This window comes from Sardina pilchardus, chromosome 1 (assembly GCF_963854185.1).
Source record: "Sardina pilchardus chromosome 1, fSarPil1.1, whole genome shotgun sequence".
NCBI classification, from domain to species: domain Eukaryota; kingdom Metazoa; phylum Chordata; class Actinopteri; order Clupeiformes; family Clupeidae; genus Sardina; species Sardina pilchardus.
Window position 1 is genome coordinate 28,519,090 of NC_084994.1, and position 23,084 is coordinate 28,542,173.

The 23,084-nt window shown below is 41.9% G+C and overlaps 2 protein-coding genes and 1 long non-coding RNA gene across 3 annotated transcripts in view; 1 reads left to right on the forward strand and 2 right to left on the reverse strand.

Moving 5' to 3' along the window:
* LOC134087445 (uncharacterized) overlaps positions 1–23,084 on the reverse strand; it is a 281,964-nt gene that overhangs the window by 218,647 nt on the left and 40,233 nt on the right. The gene's annotated exons all lie outside the window — the stretch shown is intronic.
* LOC134087993 (uncharacterized) lies at positions 3,868–5,353 on the forward strand. The gene is made up of 3 exons (XR_009939876.1): positions 3,868–4,151; positions 4,807–4,879; positions 5,150–5,353. It is a non-coding gene; the product is annotated as an uncharacterized LOC134087993 (long non-coding RNA).
* Positions 19,602–21,368, reverse strand: LOC134087671 (NLR family CARD domain-containing protein 3-like). The gene has a single exon (XM_062541320.1). It carries the CDS (start codon positions 21,360–21,362, stop codon positions 19,602–19,604), a length of 1,761 nt encoding a protein of 586 aa, XP_062397304.1. The 5' UTR covers positions 21,363–21,368.

Genomic DNA, 23,084 nt, shown 5'->3' on the forward strand with positions numbered 1-23,084 from the left:
TCACCAACTTGGCATGCTCTAAAACTCTTGAAATTTGGCAGTTAGATGTGGAATTGGTAACGCTACTCAGAGACAGAGCTCTGGCCAAGGGTGTGGCTCAGGGACTCTATAGCGCCACCTACCGCGCTGTCTGTTGTGGTTGACACGTGCATGCACGAAAATGAACCAAATTTGGTGGGCAGATGTGTTGCATGAATCTGAACAACTTTTACATTTACACTACATTGTGAATCTTAAACAAATTTGAGTTATGATTATGATTATGATTTTTGCACATCATGTATTTTGAAACACTTCTCCTAGACGGTTTATCGAAATCATGTCATACCAGCACTAAAATGATCTTGAGGGGTTGCCCGAGAGGAATTGCGACCAGATTTTTGAATTTCAAAAGTATATCGAAATGGCGAAGGTTTGAATTATGGCGTTTTATTAAGAAACAGGAAGTTGGTGTTATAGGCAGAAAAAAGGCTATGAATTGGATGAAATTTGGCAGCTACATGTGGAATTGCTTCTGCTAGTCAGAGACAGAGCTCTGGCCTAAGGTGTGGCTTTGGGACTCTATAACGCCACCTAGCAGCACGTTATCTGTTGTGGTTGACACAAACATTCACGAAAATGAACCAAATTTGGTGGACTTGTGTGTTATTGCTATGGCTAGTCAGAGACAGAGCTTTGGCATAGGGTGTGGCGTAGGGACTCTATAGCGCCACCTAATGCATTGTCTGTTGTGGTTGACACATACATTCACGAAAATGAACCAAATTTGGTTAGCATATGTGTTATTGCTATAGCTATTCAGAAACAGCGCTCTGGCCAAGGGTGTCTTATGGACTGTATAGCGCCACCTAGCGCATTGTCTGTTGTGGTTGACACACACATTCACGAAAATGAACCAAATTTGTTGGGCTTGTGCGTTATTGCTATCAATAGTCAGAGATAGAGCTCTGGCCTAAGGTGTGGCTTAGGGACTCTATAGCGCCACCTAGCGCATTGTCTTTTGTGGTTGACACGTACATTCACCCAAATGAATCAAATTTGGTGGGCATGTGTGTTATTGCTATAGTTATTCAGAGACAGAGCTCTGGCCTCGGGTGTGGCTTAGGGACTCTATAGCGCCACCTAGTGCATTGTCTGTTGTGGTTGACACACACATTCACGAAAATGAACCAAATTTGGTGGGCTTGTGCGTTATTGCTATCGATAGTTAGAGATAGAGCTCTGGCCTAGGGTGTGGCTTAGGGACTCTATAGCGCCACCTAGTGCATTGTCTGTTGTGGTTGACACATACATTCACGAAAACGAACCAAATTTGGTTAGCATATGTGTTATTGCTATAGCTATTCAGAGACAGCGCTCTGGCCAAGGGTGTCTTATGGACTGTATAGCGCCACCTAGCGCATGGTCTGTTGTGGTTGACAAACACATTCACGAAAATGAACCAAATTTGGTGGGCTTGTGCGTTATTGCTATCGATAGTCAGAGATAGAGCTCTGGCCTAGGGTTTGGCTTACGGACTCTATAGCGCCACCTAGCGTGTTGTCGGTTGTGGTTGATACATACATTCAGGAAAATTGACCAAATTTGGTGGGCATGTGTGTTGCTCATGCACATGCCCACCAACACGCACATGTTGCTTTGTTAGATTCCGAAATCTCACAGGTCTCCGCACCGCAGGTGCTCGGGCCCGCCATCGCCGCTTGCGGCTATATTTATAGTATAATTCTCTTATCAGTAACATTTTTCACCAACTTGGCATGCTCTAAAACTCTTGCAATTTAGCTGGCATATGTAGAATTGCATTTGATACTCAGACACAGAGCTGTGGCCTAGGGTGTGGCTCAGGGACTCTATAGCGCCACCTAGCGCGCCGTCTACTGTGGTTGACACATACATTCACGGAAATTAACCAAATTTGGTGGACATATGTGTTGTATTATTCTGAACAAGTTTTACATTTAAACTATATAGTGAATCTTAGAGGAATTTGAGTTATGATTATGATTATGATTTTTGCACATCACGTATTTTGAAATACTTCTCCTTGACGGTTTATCGAAATCATGTCATATCAGCACTAAAATGAACTTGAGGGGTTGCCCGAGAGGAATTGCGACCAGATTTTTGAATTTTTGAAGTATATTGAAATGGCGAAGGTTTGAATTATGGCGTTTTATTAAGAAACAGGAAGTTGGTGTTATAGGCAGAAAAAAGGTTAGGAATTGGATGTAATTTGGCAGCTACATGTGGAATTGCTTCTGCTAGTCAGAGACGGAGCTCTGGCCTAAGGTGTGGCTTTGGGACTCTATAGCGCCACCTAGCAGCATGTTATCTGTTGTGGTTGACACAAACATTCACGAAAATGAACCAAATTTGGTGGACTTGTGTGTTATTGCTACTACTAGTCAGAGAATGAGCTTTGGCCTAGGGTGTGGCTTAGGAACTCTATAGCGCCACCTAGCACATAGTCTGTTGTGGTTGACACATACATTGATGAAAATGAACCAAATTTGGTGTGCTTGTGTGTTATTGCTATCGCTAGTCAGAACAGAGATCTGGCCTAAGGTGTGGCTTCGGGACTCTATAGCGCCACCTAGCAGCATGTTATCTGTTGTGGTTGACACAAACATTCACGAAAATGAACCAAATTTGGTGGACTTGTGTCTTATTGCTATGGCTAGTCAGAGACAGAGCTTTGGCCTAGGGTGTGGCATAGGGACTATATAGCGCCACCTAGTGCGTTGTCTGTTGTGGTTGACACATACATTCACGAAAATGAACCAAATTTGGTGGACTTGTGTGTTATTGCTATGGGTAGTCAGAGACAGAGCTTTGGCCTAGGGTGTGGCTTAAGGACTCTATAGCGCCACCTAGCGCATTGTCTGTTGTGGTTGACACAAACATTCACGAAAATTAACCAAATTTGGTGGGCTTGTGTGTTATTGTTTTTGCTAGTTAGACACAGAGCTCTGGACTAGGGTGTGGCTTAAGGACTCTATAGCGCCACCTAGCACATTGTCTGTTGTGGTTGACACAAACATTCACAAAAATGAACCAAATTTGGTGGGCATGTGTTTTGTTATAGCTATTCAGAGACAGAGCTCTGGCCGAGGGTGTGGCTTAGGGACTCTATGGCGCCACCTAGTGTGTTACCTGTTGTGGTTGACATACATTCACGAAAATGAATCAAATTTGGTGAGCTTGTTTGTTATTACTGCCGCTAGTCAGAAACAGAGCTCTGGCCTAGGGTGTGGCTTAGGGACTATAGCGCCACCTAGCAGATTGTGTGTTGTTGTTGACGCATACATTCAGGAAAATGAACCAAATTTGGTGGGCATGTGTGTTATTGCTATAGCTATTCAGAGACAGCGCTTTGGCCAAGGGTGTCTTAGAGACTGTATAGCGCCACCTAGCGCATTGTCTGTTGTGGTTGACACACTCATTCACGAAAATGAACCAAATTTGGTGGGCTTGTGCGTTATTGCTATCGATAGTCACAGATAGAGCTCTGGCCTAGGGTGTGGCTTAGGGACTCTATAGCGCCACCTAGCATGTTGTCTGTTGTGGTTGACACATACATTCAGGAAAATTGACCAAATTTGGTGGGCATGTGTGTTGCTCATGCACATGCCCACCAACAAGCACATGTTGCTTTGTTAGATTCCGAAATGTCACAGGTCTCCGCACCGCAGGTGCTCGGGCCCGCCATCGCCGCTTGCGGCTATATTGTATTTATTACGATTTTATATGAGAACGTCAAAAGCAGAACTAATGCAACAACGTTCAAACACTGCAGCCTGCTGCCACTGGTGTGTGGCGCTAGCGCTGCTCAGTGAATGATAGATCAGATCAGAGAGAAGAAGACAAACAAAGAAGATGGAGTTGTGATTTCTCAGTTCCGAATGGCGGCCATATTGGAATTTTCTTTACTGTCGCTAGTTTCACACTACTTGATTTCTCATGTTGCAGTAAGCTAAACAATTTCATCTCTTACGTGACTTGTTGTTCTTGCACGTAACTGTGTAACCGTCAGACTGATAAAGAAGTTGGTGAATGTCTTTACGTTTAGAAACGTAAATCAAGCAAACTCATCCAAGCAGATGCGAATAGCCTGTCAGTACTCAAACCACCAGTAGCAGGCTTAGGACTAGGTAAGTAAAACATCTCTTCTCTATATCTCTACTATTTTCATTTTAAAAACTGTATGTAAAGCGTAATTCTAGCCAACACCTGTTTCCAAAATGTATTTATAGAGTCTGTACATGTGGTCCCTAGCTTGGTTTGCCCGAAAATTAAGTGGAAATATCCTTTAGAAGTGTTTACTTTAGGCGCTAGTTAGCATGTAACAGCATCTGAATTAATGAACTGGCATGGTGCATTTATACCTGACGATCTCTTTCAAGTAATTTAAATAAAAAACGGACCTCATGGTTAGTATTTATAGAGTCTGTACATGTGGTCCCTAGCCTGGTTTGTCTGAGAATTAAGTAGAAATATCCTTTAGAAGTGTTTGTACTCTAGGCGCTAGTTAGCATGTAACAGCATCTGAATGAATGAACTGGCTACTACTGTATGGTGCATTTATACCTGACGATCTCTTTCAAGTCATTTAAATAAAAAATGGATATAATGGTTAGTATTTGTAGAGTCTGTACATGTGGTCCCTTGCTTGGTTTGTCTGAAAATTAAGTGGAAATATCCTTTAGAAGTGTTTGTACTTTAGGCGCTAGTTAGCGTGCCAGGTGTCATACCATTGCAGTAATCATCTCACTAAACACGTCTTTTCATATCCAATCTGTTCAACAGAGTTTGCCAGTCAGACCACTACACCTTTGCCAGCACCACCACCCTGCAAGCTTCATCAACTCCAGCCATGCCGGTAAATACAGTGCCTATTGACAGCCTACACACCCCTGTTCAAATGCCAGTAGCTTTGTCCATTGTAATCCCTGTTGTTCTTAAATGTGTTATTGTGTTTTGGAAAGGTATTGCATTAGGCCTACATTACTCTTCACCTTTTGCTTTTGTAGTAGAACACATGTTGATGGTAGTGAAAAGGTAGTAAATTCAGCTAAAATTTTTTGTATGAACCCTGCCATTGCAGTAATCATCTCACTATACGCCTTTTCATTTCTAATCTGTTCAACAGAGTTTACCAGTCAGACCTACACCTCTGTCAAATTCGCTCACAACGCTGCCAGTAACACCCCAGCAAGGTAGAACTGCATTTTCATTAATCTGGCACCAATATCAAGGGAGAAACAAGCCATGAATGTCTGTCACAACTTCTTTGCATCTTTACTTTCCTTACATCTGAAGAGTGTGTTGCATATTTATATCATTATTAAAAATAATTTTAATAAATTAAAAGCATGTACAATAAATAAAGCATGTAAATGAGCATGTAAAATAAATAAACAAAAGCAAGTAAAATAAATAAATAAACAAAATGTATTGAACCTAATACTATGTGTGGTGAGTCTGTGTGATAGTTGCTGAGGATAAATGTTTTTATATTGGATTATTAAATTACAGAATACATTTATAGGTTTCTCATCAGCAGGCACTGTCTTCACCTTAGTAAATTTGGTAACAAATAATTGTAAATTGTTCTGATTGAGGGCAAATGGAAAGTGTTATAATGTATTATTGCTATTTTAGTGCATCATTTTCATTATTATGGCCATAAATAAGGCCAATTAGAAGCTGGTGGGTAGTAAGCGGCAAAAGGGTGGCCCTTTATCTGGAGCCGCTTCTGAGCCGCCGGTGGACAGCCAGAGAACTGATGAGCAAAACTCCAGCGGGCCACTGGTGGTTACCGCCGTTGGACCGCCAACTCTGCCGCTGGTTTGTAACGATAACTTTAGCATTGCCCATGGTGGATTAAATGATTGCAAAATATTTATTGAGGTGAGTTTAACAAGTGTAATTTCATTGGCATATAATTCAGGCCTATAGTAGATGGCTAAATGGCTACAGTAGAAGGATACACGAAAAGCCCAAACTACCAAAATCTTCATATTTTATTACCACAGTTTCTATCTATAGGCCTCTCTTATTTGGTATACTGACTAGACATTATTGAACAAACATAGGCTATTCATCTGTATTTCAGTATCTCAGTAGGTTAAAGTATTTTTTAGATACCTCCCTGAAATTACTTTTTGCAGGTTGTGATTTTTATGTTGAGCCGGCAGGGGGCTCAGTTTAAAAAGTAACTAAGTTCGCACACACACATCAACAGATTCACACGCACAGATAAACACACTTCCACGGATTCCACACACACACACATGCGCACACATGCACATTCACACACACAGACAGACACACACACATCTTTATACAAGCAAACTCACACATGCACACACTCATATACATATGAGCTGCAAGAGTAGGAGATATATACAGTATATTGCACAAATCGGAGATAGGCAGGTTTAGACTTGCTGCAGACAACGCGTTCGTGTTCGTATCATGGCTGCCTCGCGTATTTTGCGGTCGTTTGGTGCGTCGGTCGTGCACGTCGTCGCAAGCGAACATGACGCGTCCGTGAGATGCAATACTGATAAGAAAGTAGGGGGCGATCACTACAAAAAAAGGTGACTGCAAGATGCATTATCGACATCGAAGCTGGGGGCAATCATGAGAGTAAACAATGGCACATGGCCACATCCATGTTACTATAGTCTCCCCCTAGTGAAGACCTCCAGTAGGGTGTGTAATGCTGCAGCGAGTCTGTACACCGGACACAGCAGGTCGCACACGGGTGCATACGCTTACGGTTGGTCTAACAGCAAGTATAATCCCAGCCATACAGGAAAGTTGACGAGCGTAATTCGTTTTGGAGAGAATGTGCAGAACTGAGCGGCGGTCATATTGTGTACCGCTATGCGGTGCATCTAGTTATAAACATTATTAACATAGAGAGAATAGAGGTCACTGATTAAAATAATAGTTTCTGCTTGTAAGCATTTAGTTGGAATGTAGTTGTTATTCTGTTAATATCAACATGACAATTTACTTGATCTAAAACTGCATCCTGCAGGTCAGAGCAGGGAAGGTGTCCCTTGCAGCACTGATGCCATCATTTCACAGCTTGTTCTCAAAAGCTGGCACTGACTCTGTCTGTTTTAACACATACTGCAGCTGGTGATTTATTCCAAAGATTTACAGACAGGCAGCCAACGGTGCCACAATGGATGAATCCCAAAGTGAGCGCTGAGGACTAAGGACTAAAGACTCACAGACTCACTAAAGATCACAGTCACATGGGCTGTACAATCGACTTTGGGAATGGGCCAATTGTGTGCACGTACAAACCTTAAAGTCTGCAGTTTACAGTGAGGGCTACTGAGTCCTGTAGAGAGAAGCTGAACTCCAGACTCCTTCAGGTCATTGTGACTCAGGTCCAGTTCCTTTAGGGAGATGGAGTACTGCAAAGCAGAGGCTACAGCCTTACAGGATTCCTCTGTTAGCTCACAACCAGCAAGTCTGCATAGAGTGAGAGGGCAAGAGACAGCTGTCAGAAAACAGAATAGTGATATAATACATTCTTATTCTTTACTATCTCATTACTATAAACATTTTTTATTTAGAAAAAAAAGACATTCTTATTAACATTCTGTAACGTACTGTAACTGGCACATTATCATTCAAACAAGGAGGGAAATGATTAGAGGGCACTGACTAAAATAATAGTTTCTGCTTGTAAGAATGGAGTTGTGATTGAAATGAGTTTTCATCACAGAATCCTCCTCCTGCAGTTACAGACTTTGTAGCCTGACAGTTTCTTCTCTAAATGCTGTAGAGTGGACTGCTCAATTAATCAATTAATTTATGGCCGCCTGGTGCACAACCGACACACCCAGGCGAATGTCTGACACTCAATTAAAGGTCCCATAGGCAGGATTGCGAAGAAGTTCAGTCCCTCACCTCCTCCTCCCCACAAGGGAGAGCAATAGAGTGCAGGGGAGGTAGGAGGGGAGATCGCTATGAAATGCGTGTACATGAGCAGTGATTGACACTCGGTTAGATAGCCTACACCCCTGGCCCTATTTGGTACATCTGAAATGGAGGCGTTGGATGTCTTGCAAATCTCACTATAGACACTAGGTGGGGCCAGAGGGCAGAGGAGGAAGATTTCTTTTTTTAAATTACCTGCTTTATGTACTTCTCATTGAACATAGGGCCAGTGTCAGCAAATTTAGCTAAACTATGTTGTTCACAGTTAACACATACTGTACCAATACTTATAGTTGCATCTGAGATGTTTATGAGATGATGTACAGTATGTCTACTTGCATGCATTCCAAATCTGCGGTCAGATTTGATCATGTGCCAGCATTTATGAATAATCTTTCTGAATTCAAAACCCATCATCTACTCTGTTTGATGTACCTGACAGAGACCTGATTGTTCAAAATGTTGTACAATACCTCACATTGGGAGCAAATAAGAGAGTATGCAGATACATTCCAAATATACAGTATAAAGTATAAACACACATTACAACAATATTCATGATCTGTGCACAGGAGCTCATTGTCAGTTCTAAACAAATCAAACTTTTTAACAATCTGCATGGTTGAACATTTTATCCTGTCCCTTTATTTACCGCATTTACACTGTTATGAATGAAATATGACACAACTGTATACCGTATATTGCCACCTAATGAGCCAAAGAGAGCAACAGACTGACCTAAATAATTTCTGAAGAGTTTATGCTGAATTTCACCTGTTGGGTCTTTCTTATACACCTGTGTGGAACTGTAAATGCAGTGATTCACTGTGAGTGTGGGCTGTGCTGAACATTGGTAGGGCAGTAGGGAAGCTTGATCAGACCTTACTGAGAGGTCATTTTCAGTGTGGAGAGGACAAGATACCAGATAGAGATGTGCATGGTACTTGCATTAAATTTGTCAACTGACCTCAGTGTCTCCAGCTTGCATTGTGGACCTCTTAGTCCCACACAGAGCAGCTCCACTCCTTCATCCTGCAGGTCATTGTCACTCATGTCCAGTTCTCTCAGATGGGAAGGTGTCCTCTGCAGCACTGATGCCATCATTTCACAGCTTGCTTTAGAGAGGTGACACTGATTCAGCCTGTTTAACAAACACAGGTGATGTGTAAGAAAAATCTAAAGGTTTTGGTAGGGAAAATGAGTCTCTTTGGTTGATGCAGCGTTCAATCTTTATTCCCGTAAAAAACAATAATGAAGCATGTGAAACAAACTCAAATATCTCCCCCTTTTCTGTGATGATTATCAATGGCCAGCCCCCATGCCCATAACAATTGATGAAGTCTCACCTCAGTTTGCTTCCTGGCCCTGAATGAGGTCACCGCCTAGATTTACATTTACATCTATTTAACAGATGTTTTAATCCAAAGAGACTTAAACTCACATCTGTTACAAGGGCATTCTCCCCAGAGTAACTTGGGGTTAAGGGCACAATGATGGAATTGAATCCACAACTTTTCCATCTACTGCATGCTAGCCCAGCATGGACCTTTTGGTACATAGGTACATGGGGGAGTTTCCCCCCATTCCTGTTTTTAATTACAGCCTGTCAATCAAATGTACTGTTCTGTCAGGAGAATATACAGTAGGAGCTGAGCTAATGAATGCAATCCCATGCATCCTCACTTACCTAAAAACAACTAACTAAATAAAAGATGATACATAAAAAAATATAAAAGCATAAAATATGGATAGCATACTGAATTGCTTCAACTTTGTGGTGAGGATCTTCCAGTGTAGCAGATAACAGCTTCTGTGCTGATGCTCCAGGATGATTGTTGCTCACATCCAGGTCTTTCATACAGGAAGGGTTTGACATCAGAGTGAGAGCCAGACAAACATAACCTTCATCTGAGATTCCACACTTACTGAGCCTGAGAGACAGATACACACATAAAACCATATACACAGAGAGAGAGGGAGAGGGGGAGAGAGACAGAGAGACAGTGTGTGTGTGTGTGTGTGTGTGTGTGTGTGTGTGTGTGTGTGAGAGAGAGAGAGATAGAGAGAGAGAGAATTTTACAATAACACAGTAACCACTCAAAGACTCAGGATTAAGACTGTAACTGATCACTGTATTAAACTGAGTACCAGATCCCCAAGTGTCACTCATTAATATCGCTTCCAGAATTTGATTTAGTATCATGTGTTTATAGCTAACGTGGGGATGTAAAGATATTATGGCCTAATACAGTATCAGTATTGCCCAAAAAATGTCTTGTTGACTGCTATCAGCCTATAATGAATCTCTGCTACTAAATGGTATTAACAACCAAAATGAAGTAAATAAATATCAGGATATGCCTGACCTTAAATGTACACCAACCTTAATGTCTGCAGTTTACAGTGGGGACTAGACAGTCCCTTAGAGAGGAGCTGAACTCCAGGATCTCCCAGGTTACTGTGACTCAGGTCCAGCTCCATCAGGGAGTTTGACGACTGCAGAACCGAAGCCACAATCTCACAAGATTGATCTGTGAGTTTACAGCCAACAAATCTGCAATACATTTGACATAAAGTAATTATGACAGAACTCAACATCATACGCAAGGTTACTATACATTAAATTGATCAAATGTTGTAAATTGTGCAAATAATTGTAGTGTAAGTGTAAATCACTGTGATTTCCTCACTATGTAGCTGGTATGGACCTTTACTTGATACTGTATTTAGATTTGCAGACACAATAATACATTTTTGTTCCCATTATTATTATTTTTTTCTTCACCTAAAAGTGTTTGTGCAGCAAAAATCTTAAGGCCAAAAATGGTAAAACTGGAACATTGTCTCAGGGATAATCAATTGTAGCGTAAAGTACAATGTCTATTATCAAATGTAGTCTCAAGTATAATGAGACCTAGCCATCTTGCATCAAATTAATTACAGTGTCTTGCTCTAAAAATGACAACTGCTTTACTTGGCTGTAATCAAAATTGTAATCCACAGCGATCGGCAGATACCGAGAAAGGGTCACGGTATGTTAAGCATCCAAGGCCACTAACGCACATCACTCAATTCACCAGCGGGCTCCAAACAGGTAGCAACCTTCTCCATTTAAATAAGTTCAATAAAAGTCACTCTACTCAAATCACGTATTCAACAGTCAGCTGACATCAAATTTACACACACATTCAATAGTGAGAAAATAACAACTGACTAAAACTGACTAAAATATCTGTTTCTGCTTGTAAGAATGGAGTTGTGTTTGAAATCAGTTTTCATCATAAAATCCTCCTCCTGCAGCAAATACAGACTTTGTTGCCTGACAGCTTCTTCCCTAAATGCTGTAGAGTGGACTGCTCAGATATGTCTTGGAGAGTGAGGGGAGCAGAGACTCCATCATTTGTCCAGCTGTTTTGACCACATTACGTAGTTGGGCCTTGAACTTAACTGTACGATTTCAAAACCAGCTGGTGATGCCATAGTGCAAGATGGACTCTATGGTGGCTCTATACCAAATGAACATGATGCTCTCACAAACCCCAAACACTCTCAGTCTCTGCAAGAAACGGAGAAGCTGTTGTTTTTTGTCCAAACATTTGCCACATGTGTGTGCCAGTTAAGATCTTTATCAAGTGGACCCCTAGATATTTGGAAGATGTTACCTGTCTGATGTTGTTGCCATGTATTGACATTTAAATCAACAGAGTTTTATGTGGAGTGAATGAATGAAAGGTGAGTGAAATGTTTGCTGCAGTTTTCAGTATGTGTGCACCCTTCTGTTTCTACACACACTAACAATACACACAGCGTGGGGAATGAACAATGAGTACATGTAGTAATGGAGGACAGGAGTGAAGTTATCAGCATGAGTGAGTTCAAACAGTAAAATGCAGATGAAAGCTCATAGCGGCCGCCATTAGGACACGCCTATGAGCTGCCACATCACACTGGGAATCTATAGAGAGCTGAAAGAGTGGATGCCAGGCCGGTGGGAGTTCCTCTGCAAATGTTTTAATTAGAAAAGCAGACATGCCATCTGGCCCTCTTGCCTTGTTAAAGCATGTAGTTTTAAACACTCTGGTAATCACCTCTGTATCTACTGTTATTCGGTTAATATCAACATGACAATTTACTTGATCTAAAACTGCATCCTGCAGGTCAGAGCTGGGAAGGTGTCCCTTGCAGCACTGATGTCATCATTTCACAACTGTAAAGCAGAGGCTATCATCCCATCCTCAGTGTCCCAGCTCCCTGTGTGGATGTAGAGCTCTATATGTGCATGGACACACTAGCAGGGAGCACTGAACTGATCTGGGGTTAACTCCCTCTCATCAACAGGCACAACAATTAGAGCAAATGTTTCTGAAAATGCTTCTATACCAAAATTTGGAATGTGTAGTATTACTGACCTCAGTTTCTCCAGATGGCAGTTTGGGTTTGTAAGACCAGAGAGCAGCTTCTCTTCTGATGTTTGCAGATCACAGTCACTCATGTCCAACTCACTCAGTTGAGAAATATACGACTGCAGAACTGAGACCACAACCTCACAGGAGCTGTGTTTGAGTCTATGGCTGATGAGTCTACAGTGAGAAAGGAAAACAGTATAAGAAACATGTCCTCTATACTCCTTACATTCCAAACATGAAATGACAGAAAACAAGATGTGCACTGTGCAAAATACAGACCTGACTTTACAGTCTTGATTCAGTGGTTGATGGAGCAGTTCTCCTCCACAGTCCTGAAGCTCACTGTCACTGATGTCCAGCTCTCTTAGGTGGGAGTTTGCCCACTGAAGAGTCAAGGCCAAAAATCTCCCTCTCAGTTTACAGCCAACAAGTCTGTAAGAACATAAACCATGAACATAGAATCACACATAGTGGAATTAGAGAAATTAGGAAATAAGAGTGAAAAAATGATGTTGCTAGTGTCTAGTTAATCCACTCTACAGTTAACAGTGCTCTATATGGGACACATCAGCAGGGAGTATCACACTAGACAGGTCTGGGACCAGTTCTCTCACATCAACATTAAAAGCCCAGTGCTTCTCAAACTCATGTCTGTTTTTTTTTACTTTATCTTTTAATTGATTGTAAATGGACACTGGTCCTGAGAAAGATATTTTACAAATATGGCTGGTATGACAAATAAACTTAAACTTGATGCTTATACTTAAATTTGAACTTGAATGTGTAGATAAGATGTCTGTGAAATGTGTGTCTTTCAGAGTATTGTTTCAGTCAACATTGGCACAACGATAAAAAAACTAATGTTTCACAAATTCATATCTTGATTCTAGTGCCCAAAAAGCAGCATTAGCATACAGTATGCCCAAAGTGTAACTGTATACTGTAAATAAGACCTCTGTGAACTCTGTCTTTCAGAGTTTTACTGACCTCAGTTTCTCCAGTTGACAGTTTGGGTTTCTAAGACCAGATAGCAGCTTCTCTTCTGATGTTTGCAGATCACAGCCACTCATGTCCAACTCACTCAGTTGAGAAAAATATGACCCCAAAACAGAGATCACGACCATAGAGCAGCTGTCTTTGAGTCTACAGCTGATGAGTCTACAGTGAGAAAGGAAACACTATAAGCAACAGGTCCTCTTCACTCTCTATATTCCAAACACAAAATGACAGAATATAGGATGCATACTGTTTATTAGATCAAACAGAAAACACCAGTCTGTGTGCTCTGTGCAAAATACAGACCTCACTTTACAGTCTTGATTCAGTGGTTGATGGAGCAGTTCTCCTCCACAGTCCTGAAGCTCACTGTCACTGATGTCCAGCTCTCTTAGGTGGGAGTTTGCCCACTGAAGAGTAAAGGCCAAAAATCTTCCTCTCAGTTTACAGCCAACAAGTCTGTAAAACATAGAGAATCAACAGATAAGCACAAATTAGTGAGATCAGATGAGGTTGTTGTCTACATCTTTAGCTAACATAGACTGATGACTAAAGATCATTCTGACTGCAGATCAGAGGCCATGATCGTCCAGGACTGTCTGTTCACACCCAGCAAGTCTACCAGTGAGACAGAAAAAGATCAGTACTGTAAATGGGTCCCAATACCCTTACACAGCTAATATCTGTTAAAGTGTAACAACTTCACACTTTTGATTGAGAGAAAAATCACGTTCATTGGTGACAGAGAGGTTATAACAGGGTGGGCAAACTTTCTGGCTCAAGGGCCACATTGAGTTTCGAGAATTGGCTGAAGCGTCATACGATTGTTAAACTCTTTGTAACTGGCACCCAAATTGTATATCGCTATTAACGCCAGAAATCTTCCGCTTAATTCACAGCCCACAAGTCTGTAAAATAATAAACCATGTAACGAAAGATTGCAAATAGTGAAATCAGAGATATCAATGCTAGAGTAAAACACTGATGCTGATATTGAATGGTTAACAAAGTCTACTGTAACAGTAATTCGAATGGGACACATCAGCAGGGAATGCTAAACCACCAATTGGTCTGGGACCAATTCTCTCACACCAACATTAACACAACAATAAAAGATAATGCTTCACAAATTCATGTCTTGATTCACCCCATAACAGTGAGATTCACATTTTCTCTCCACTTTAGATATTTTACAGATATGGCTGGAATGGCATATATAAACGTCAACTTTATTGTGCAGGTAAGAATTCAGTGTACTGAATTCAGTGTACTGACCTCAGTTTTTCCAGGTGACAGTTTGGGTTTCTAAGACCAGAGAGCAGCTTCTCTTCTGATGTTTGCAGATCACAGCCACTCATGTCCAACTCACTCAGTTGAGAAATACATGACTGCAGAACTGAGACCACAACCACACAGGAGCTGTGTTTGAGTCTACAGTTGATGAGTCTATAGTGAGAGAGGAAAACACTATAAGCAACAGGTCCTCTACACTCCTTACATTCCCAAATATAAAATGGCAACAAATAAAAGGACAAAATTTTAGATCCCATCGATGCACCAGTTTGTGTGCACTGTGCAAAAATACAGACCTCACTGTGCAGTCTTCATTCAGTGGTTGATGGAGCAGTTCTCCTCCACAGTCCTGAAGCTCACTGTCACTGATGTCCAGCTCTCTTAGGTGGGAGTTTGCTCCCTTGTGAGCCAAAGCCAAAAATCCCCCTTTCACTTTACAGCCAACAAGTCTGTACAACACATAAACCATGTCACAGAAAATCCCAAATAGTAAAATTCAAAGAGGACATATCAATTCAAGACTAAAATACATGCTGGTACTGTCTGCTTAACACAGTCTGCTACTGTAACAACAGTACTGTACTGTATGTCTGTATGTGTACAATTACATTTCAATTCAATCTTTATTTCAGACTCACAGGTTGGTCCACAGCATATAACATATTTAACTAAATAGAGTAAAGTATAAATAAAATAATAAAATAGAATGAAATAATCATCTCACACCAATAGTAAAAGTGAAACATACATGATGAATGTCTCAAACAAACAACCAATAAATCAGTCTATCTACTGTATAAGTTCTCTCACTAGCGTTTTCTAAGCCTAGATGAGTACTGCTCACAGCTCACTGCTCTACAATATTACTGACCTCAGTGTCTCCAGTTTGCAGTTTGGACTCAGAAGAGAAGAGACCAGCTTTTCTCCGGATGCCTGCAGGTCATTCTGACTCAGGTCCAGCTCTCTTAAGGGGGAGTTTGCAGACTGCAGTTCTGAGGCCACAATCTCCCAGGACCTCTCTGTGAGTTTACAGTTAGCAAGTCTGCAGGGGAAGTAAAAGGTAATTTGTCATGTCCTGTTAAAACAACACTGTGTAGTGTTGGTCCACTTGTGATGTCACACATGTCACTAGTTAAAGAGGAACAATGCAGGATTGGCGATTTCATCTCTGGTTTCGGTTCCGTTTTTCGTTTTCGCTCGTTTTATGCTTGCATATTTCTCTGCAGAGCTTCCCCGACAGCTTTAGCGTGTATATTCATACATATATAGGCTATATATAAATATATAAATTGCAAGCGTGGTTCTTCTTGTTCCTTACGCGTCTCTGACTTCCAGATGTAAACAGCAGACGATCGTTCATCAGAAAGTTGCAAGGTTGTAATAGCGGGTAGGGACACTAGGGGCGGGAGGTTTTCGATAAAACTGGTCAGTCAAGCAAAACAACGATTTCTAAGCGATTTTATGACTATGAAAAAGTTGCATAGGGTCTCTTTAAATGTAAATGTTGTGGCAAACAATGTGTGCCTGGATGAGCCTTAGCAAACAGACCTCAGACACGCTGTTGTGACAAGACTGTAACCATGGAGGCAGTGAGAGCAACAAGAAGAGGAAAAGGTAGAAGTAAAGGAAGACAAACAGGGTTAGGACGTGCATGAGGATGTTGACAAGTACAGAGAAGAGGACCTGGCCTCTTCTACTTACAATACTCAGTGCACTACACTACAGGATGTAGTCGTACAGGTCAGAGGTTAAGTCACCATTTTGTAATCAAATGGTGATGACCACAATCGTAAAACCTTTTCAACATTTTGGACTTGGCCCCTTACACTAAATTACTGAATCCTACTAAATAATTATTTTGTAAAACTGTAACTGTTACTGCCGCAACTGTAATAAATAAATAATCATACTCATAATCCTCATCTTACAGTCAGCAAGTCTGCAACAGAGGCACAATAGTACACAAGGATAATGTGTCACATTTAAATCTGCAGGAAGAGTGAGAGGGGATACAGTATGTGTCATGCCCAAACCAACACTAGCCTACTAAAGGAGATAAGAGAAGAGACCAATATAATATATGAGTTAACGCTGACCAACCACAGACACAACACCACTAAAGACTGATTAGCGTGAATAATCCAGAGCGACATGAACAGAAAATGCATCGGCCAACTTATGTGTGGTTTGATTTGATTTGATACTGAGATGGAGGATCTCATGATGGAACACAACACTGAGGACACCTCATGGATCCATCTCACTTACCATTGAAACATAACAATTTATTTAACCTGTCAGGATTTGCACAGTGTCTGATTGTCACCACTAGGTAGAGACATTATTCTAAAACACATTTTGCCAGGGCATCTCAGTTTAACTGTGATTCAATGAGTAGATTCACCATGAGCCTCATTTGCTCAGTATGTAAGCTTCAGTATTTTGACAACTACCAGTGCCTGGTCAAGCTCACATGGTGGAATCTGTTCATCTGCTTAAAGCGTAAGTTTGGCGGAAAATGAAAATAAAGCTATTTTCTGAATAAAAATACATCAACTAAGCCGTGGAGGAAGTAATTTTCGCTCATCACGCAGTACAGAGCTAACCTGACTTTCGCCAGATCCTGTAGTTCGCTGTCTGCTTCACACAAGGATCTGGGACTTCTCGATAGGAGATGTACTGTATTTATGAAGGCGGGTCCTTGTAAAACATCCTCGCATGTGATTTGATAAACCACTTGCCTGTTATCTTGAATGACGTGCTAGGCTTCTTCAAGCTTTTGCCAAACCCGGTCGGAAGAAGAGTAAAAACATCCTTGCCACCAATAAATGTCTTCAAAACTATTCTCTGTTAATCTTTTAAAGAATGAATACTCAATAGATTCGACAAAACGGTTGAAATAGCAGAATCAATGTCAGCACAAGACTCCTCGCTGCGTGCCGCCATTGTTATTTGAATCAAACACTCGCTTCGCGGCTCCTGATTGGTTGCTCATTTTTTGATCACTGGCAGGGGTTTGGATTGCCCTCGCGTCCAGACCCTTGTGTGGAGCTCAGCGAAACGCCTCTGGTGGAGCATGGCGGAACTACAAGGGTCTGGCGAGAGTCAGGCTAGTACAGAGCTAGCACTGGCAGGACCTACAGCCCAAAATCGCAAGCAGTGGGTTAGCATGGGGATTTCACCCATGCGCTTTCAAAATCGCATTTTTAAACCACTAACATTGCTCAAAACAGCGGCAAACTTCGTCAGCAGCTTGCTCTAGGTGTCTACACATAAAACGAAGCACCAATCAGTCTGTAAACTTTGGAATAGTCTGTGGAATCAATTCGAGACCGCAACCCCGTCTGAAGCACAGAAATGTCTCGCAAGATCTCACACGGAAGCATGGGAGCTATTCCTACGGGTAGTCAAAATCGCATTTTTAAACCACTAACATTGCTCAAAACAGCGCCAAACCTCGTCAGAAGCTTGCTCTAGGTCTCTACACATAAAACGAACCACCAACAACTTGGCTCACGAACCCGACGTTTATAAAAGAAGACTGTTATGAACACTAACCCCTTCCAGTTCCTCACGAACGAAAGTCCACGAGCTCTCGTGTGAGATCTCGCGTGACATTTCTGTGCTTCAGACTAGGTTGCGGTCTCGAACTGATTCTACGTGTATACAGACTATTCCAAAGTTTACAGACTGATTGGTGCTTCGTTTTATGTGTAGACACCTAGAGCAAGCTGCTGACGAGGTTTGCCGCTGTTTTGAGCAATGTTAGTGGTTTAAAAATGCGATTTTGAAAGCGCATGGCTGAAAGCCCTATGCTAACCCACTGTTTGCGATTTTGGGCTGTAGGTCCTGCCAGTGCTAGCCAAGGGGGCAGCGAACGTTCTGAGAGTGTAGACAGTATGGCGGCCGCCATGCTAACGAGAAGACCGTGGCTAGCTGGCCATTCCATTGAATCCTATGGGGCGTAAGCGCCACTTTGACATCAAATTACGTTAGAGCTGAAGCGTTTTAAGCCTTTATATGAAAATGTTCTATTGTCGGGGTACATACTACATTGTGAAATTGACATAATAATCTTGTAACTGTCTTATCGGCTGAGTAATTAACGTTTTTCGAAAGTCAATGCTAAAGTGTAAAAGGCGCATGCGTCCAGCGAGAGTAAAGCGTCGCCATAGGTCAGACTCGGTCAGACTACGTGCCTACGTCACATGTACGACATCTGAGCCTGCGCAGGAGACAAGAAGACCTAAAAAAAAACGTTGAGATTTGCTTCCTCGGTCTCTGCTGCCGTCTACGTGATAGCTCTGTCCATATCTTTTACTGTCTATGGTGCTAGCTCTGTACTGCGTGATGAGCGAAAATTACTTCCTCCACGGCTTAGTTGATGTATTTTCATTCAGAAAATAGCTTTACAGTATTTTCATTTTCTGCCAAACTTACGCTTTAACTTCTATGTGGAATACTTGTGTTGGATTACTCATTAGCCTACAAGTGGACTTCTTTCTCTCTATGTGGACTTCTCACTCTCTTGGATTGAATTCTTGAATATACTGTTTTTGGAATTACACAAAAGCCCTGACCTTTATGTTTGTGGACTGAACTCCCCTGTCTCACTTGGCAATTGTCTCAATTTGTGGATTTTCTTATGTGAATATTTCCCTGTGCTGAATAAACTTCATTCAGATCTTTGCCTTGTCATGTTGTGTGAATATTGATCCCTTTGACTGTTTGCTCCTATTGATCTGTGACTCATCATTTCAGTAAAAGACTGAAAGTCTAATTTCATTTCATTTTCAAGTTTCATTAAGTCTCTGCCTCTGCGTCTGGGCTCAAATCCACATCCTGACACTATGCAAAATAGCAGGTGTTGTGAAATACAAGTAACAGGAGCAATAGTTAACATAAAATAGATAATCTCAGAATTTAACAGAATTGTAATACTCACAGAGCCTTCCTGGAGCATCTCAAAGCTGGCAACAGTCTCCTCCGTCCCTCCTCGGATGTTTTGTATTTGCTCAAGTCAAACTCATCCAGCACCTCCTCAGACATCAGAAACATGTGGGCCAGTGCTGAACAGTGGGCAGGTGACAATTCACCTGAGAGGCCATCTGGAGATTTGAGATAGGTTTGGACTTCTTGATGCAGAGAATGATCGTTCATTTCAAATAAGCAGTGAAGAAGATTGATGCATCTTTCAGGAGACTTCCCCTTCAGAACTTTGATGTATTGGCATGTTTTCTGGATGCTCTCTGAGCTGCTGTGTGTGTTTGTCAATAAGCCTTGCAAGAGGGCTTGATTGCTCTCCATTGAGATGCCTACAAGGAAGCGGACGAAAAGGTCCAGGTGTCCATTATCGCTGTCCAAAGCCTTGTCCACAGCTCTCTTCAACAGGATATGCAAAGAAAGGGACACTTGATTGTCTCTGTGTCTTTTGGGGAGGAAAGATTTCAGTTCCTCCAGATTTCCAGACATGTAGGAATGAAACACAAACATGGCTGCTAGAAACTCCTGGATGCTCAGATGCACAAAGCAGTAGACCTTCTTGTGGTGAAACACACATTCCTCCCTGAAGATCTCAGTGCACATGCCAGAGTAGACTGAGGCTTCACTGACATCAATGCCACACTCTCTCAGGTCTTCCTCATAGAACATGAGATTGCCATTCTCCAGATGCTTGAAAGCTAGCTCTGCTAGTTTCAAAATGACACCCTTATGTGACTCCAGGAGCCTCTGTCTATCTGTCTCACTTTCCTCTTGATACTTCTGGTTCTTCCTGGTGGTCTGGATGAGCAAGAAGTGTATGAACATCTCAGTCAGAGTTTTAGGGGCTTTCTTCCCTTTTCCCCCCAGTTCCAGTATCTGCTGAAGGACAGTGGCTGAGATCCAACAGAAGACTGGCATGTGGCACATGATGTGGAGACTCCTGGATGCCTTAATGTGTGAGATGATTCTGTTGGCTTGATTCTGGTCGCTGATCCTCTTCCTGAAGTACTCTTCCTTCTGTGGGTCATTGAACCCTCGTACTTCTGTCACCTGACTGATGCACTGAGAAGGGATCTGACTGGTTGCTGCTGGTCGGGAGGTTAACCAAATGAGAGCAGAGGAGAGCAGAGTTCCCTGAATGAGACTCGTCATCAGCACATCCACTGATGATGTTTGTGTTACATCAGAAATCTTCTGATTTTCTTGGAATTTCAGTGGAAGTCGACTCTCATCCAAACCATCAAAGATGAACACAATGTGACAGTCTTTGTATTCACCATTCTGCAGCTCTCTAAGCTCAGGGTGGAAGTCAAGCAGGAGCCTGTGAAGACTGTACTGATCATGTTTGACCAAATTCAGCTCACGGAACGGAAGCACAAACATGAAATCTACATCCTGGTTAGCTCTCTCCTCTGCCCAGTCAAGGATAAACTTCTGTACTGAAACAGTTTTTCCAATGCCAGCGATTCCCTTGGTCATCACAGTTCTGATATGTCTCTCCTTTCCAAGTAAGGGCTTGAAGATATCATTGCAGTTGATTGCTGTGTCTTCTGTGGTTTGTGGCCTGGATGCTGACTCTACCTGCCAAACCTCATGCTCATTATTCACCCCTTCACTCTCTCCCTCTGTGATGTAGAGCTCTGTGTAGATCTTGTTCAGGAGTGTTTGAGTCCCTGACCTTATGATGCCTTCACATATGTTCTCAAACCTCCTCTTCATGCTGGCTTTATGGGTCATCAGTGCTCTCTTCAAGATATGTGTGTCTGATTGGCATTACAATTCAAATAATTAAACATGTAGACATTGAACAGCTAACTGATTATTGAGTCCAGAATATCAACAATAGATATTAAAACATATCCCTGGGTCTTGTTCTTAGGAACAGTCCCTTAAAAGTAATTACAAAGTAAAAATAAGCATTTGAAGACTTCTGTTTACCTGCTAATTCATCCCTGTAGACTGGAGCATGCTCAGTTAGATTGCTTCTCCCAACACTGTAGAGACTAAATGTATTTATACAGTAAATCCAGAGAATCAAAAAGACTAAAAAGCAAAAGTTAATTCTTTGATCACACATATTCACACACGCACGCACGCAGGCACGCACGCACGCACGCACACACACACACACACACACACCAACTCAGGCAGACCAGGTTGGATGATGCTCTATGTACATGCCCTTGTCCCTCTTTCTCTCTCTCTCTCTCTTTCTCTGTCACACACAAACACACACGCACACGTCTACTTTTGTATGTAAAAAGCTAAAATCTCACATTGGATCAGACTGTGGTTCACTGCTGAGTCTGAGAGGCTGCTCCATGGACCGGTCACTCTTCATGGACACACAGCTGGGCACTGGAGTCACTGGTCTGTGTGTCTGTGGTCTGGATACACAAGGAGACAAAATACATAATAAATTGAGTGACACATATTCACACAAACTCAATGACACACATAAAATATATCTCTCTTTCTCTCTTCCTCATACACACACACACAATCTCTCTCTCTCTCTCTCTCTCTCACACACACACACACACACACACATACACACATACACACACACACACACACACACACACACACACACACACACACACACACACACACACACACACACAACCCCCCCCCCTCTCTCTCTCTCTCACACACACACACTCACACAAACCTGTCTATTCATGTATATGGATACAAAAGGTAAAATCTCACATTGGATCAGACTGTGATCCACTGCTGAGTCTGAGAGGCTGCTCCATGGACAGGTCACTCTTCATGGACACACAGCTGGGCACTGGAAACACTGGTCTGTGTGTCTGTGGTCTGGATACACAAGGAGACAAAATACATAATAAATTGAGCAACACATATTCACACAACCTCAATGACACACACAAAATCTCTCTCCGTTTTCAGACAGGTTTTCCGCACATTCTGCGATAATTAGCTGGCCGTATTTCTGACGGTAGTGGACATTCAGACATGAAGCATGCGGAATGTATACCGCCACCTGTTGTTCACATCTAATTATGACCACCACGCAGCAAAGCGGTGGTCATATAGGTTTAGTCATAAATAAATATATACAGTATATATATATTTTTTCCCCTAATGTCGAATTTTCCGTCAAGGATTCCCGGTAGACTGAAAGACCGGGGTGGACGAAACTTGGTGGGCATGTAGCCCCACATAGATTGTGTGTGTGTGTGTGTGTGTGTGTGTGTGTGTGTGTGTGTGTGTGCTTGCATGTGTGTGCATGTATCTTTACATGTGTTTGTGCATGCGTGTGCATTGTGTACAGTCACTTAATGTAGGCTACACATTCATTTATTGAAGGGTCCCCCATAAATCAAATGACACAAAACGTGGCATACAGTACATTCAGAGGGTGTCATACTACACTTTAAATTCCATGCAGTTTTGAACCTGTCAACCAAAGAT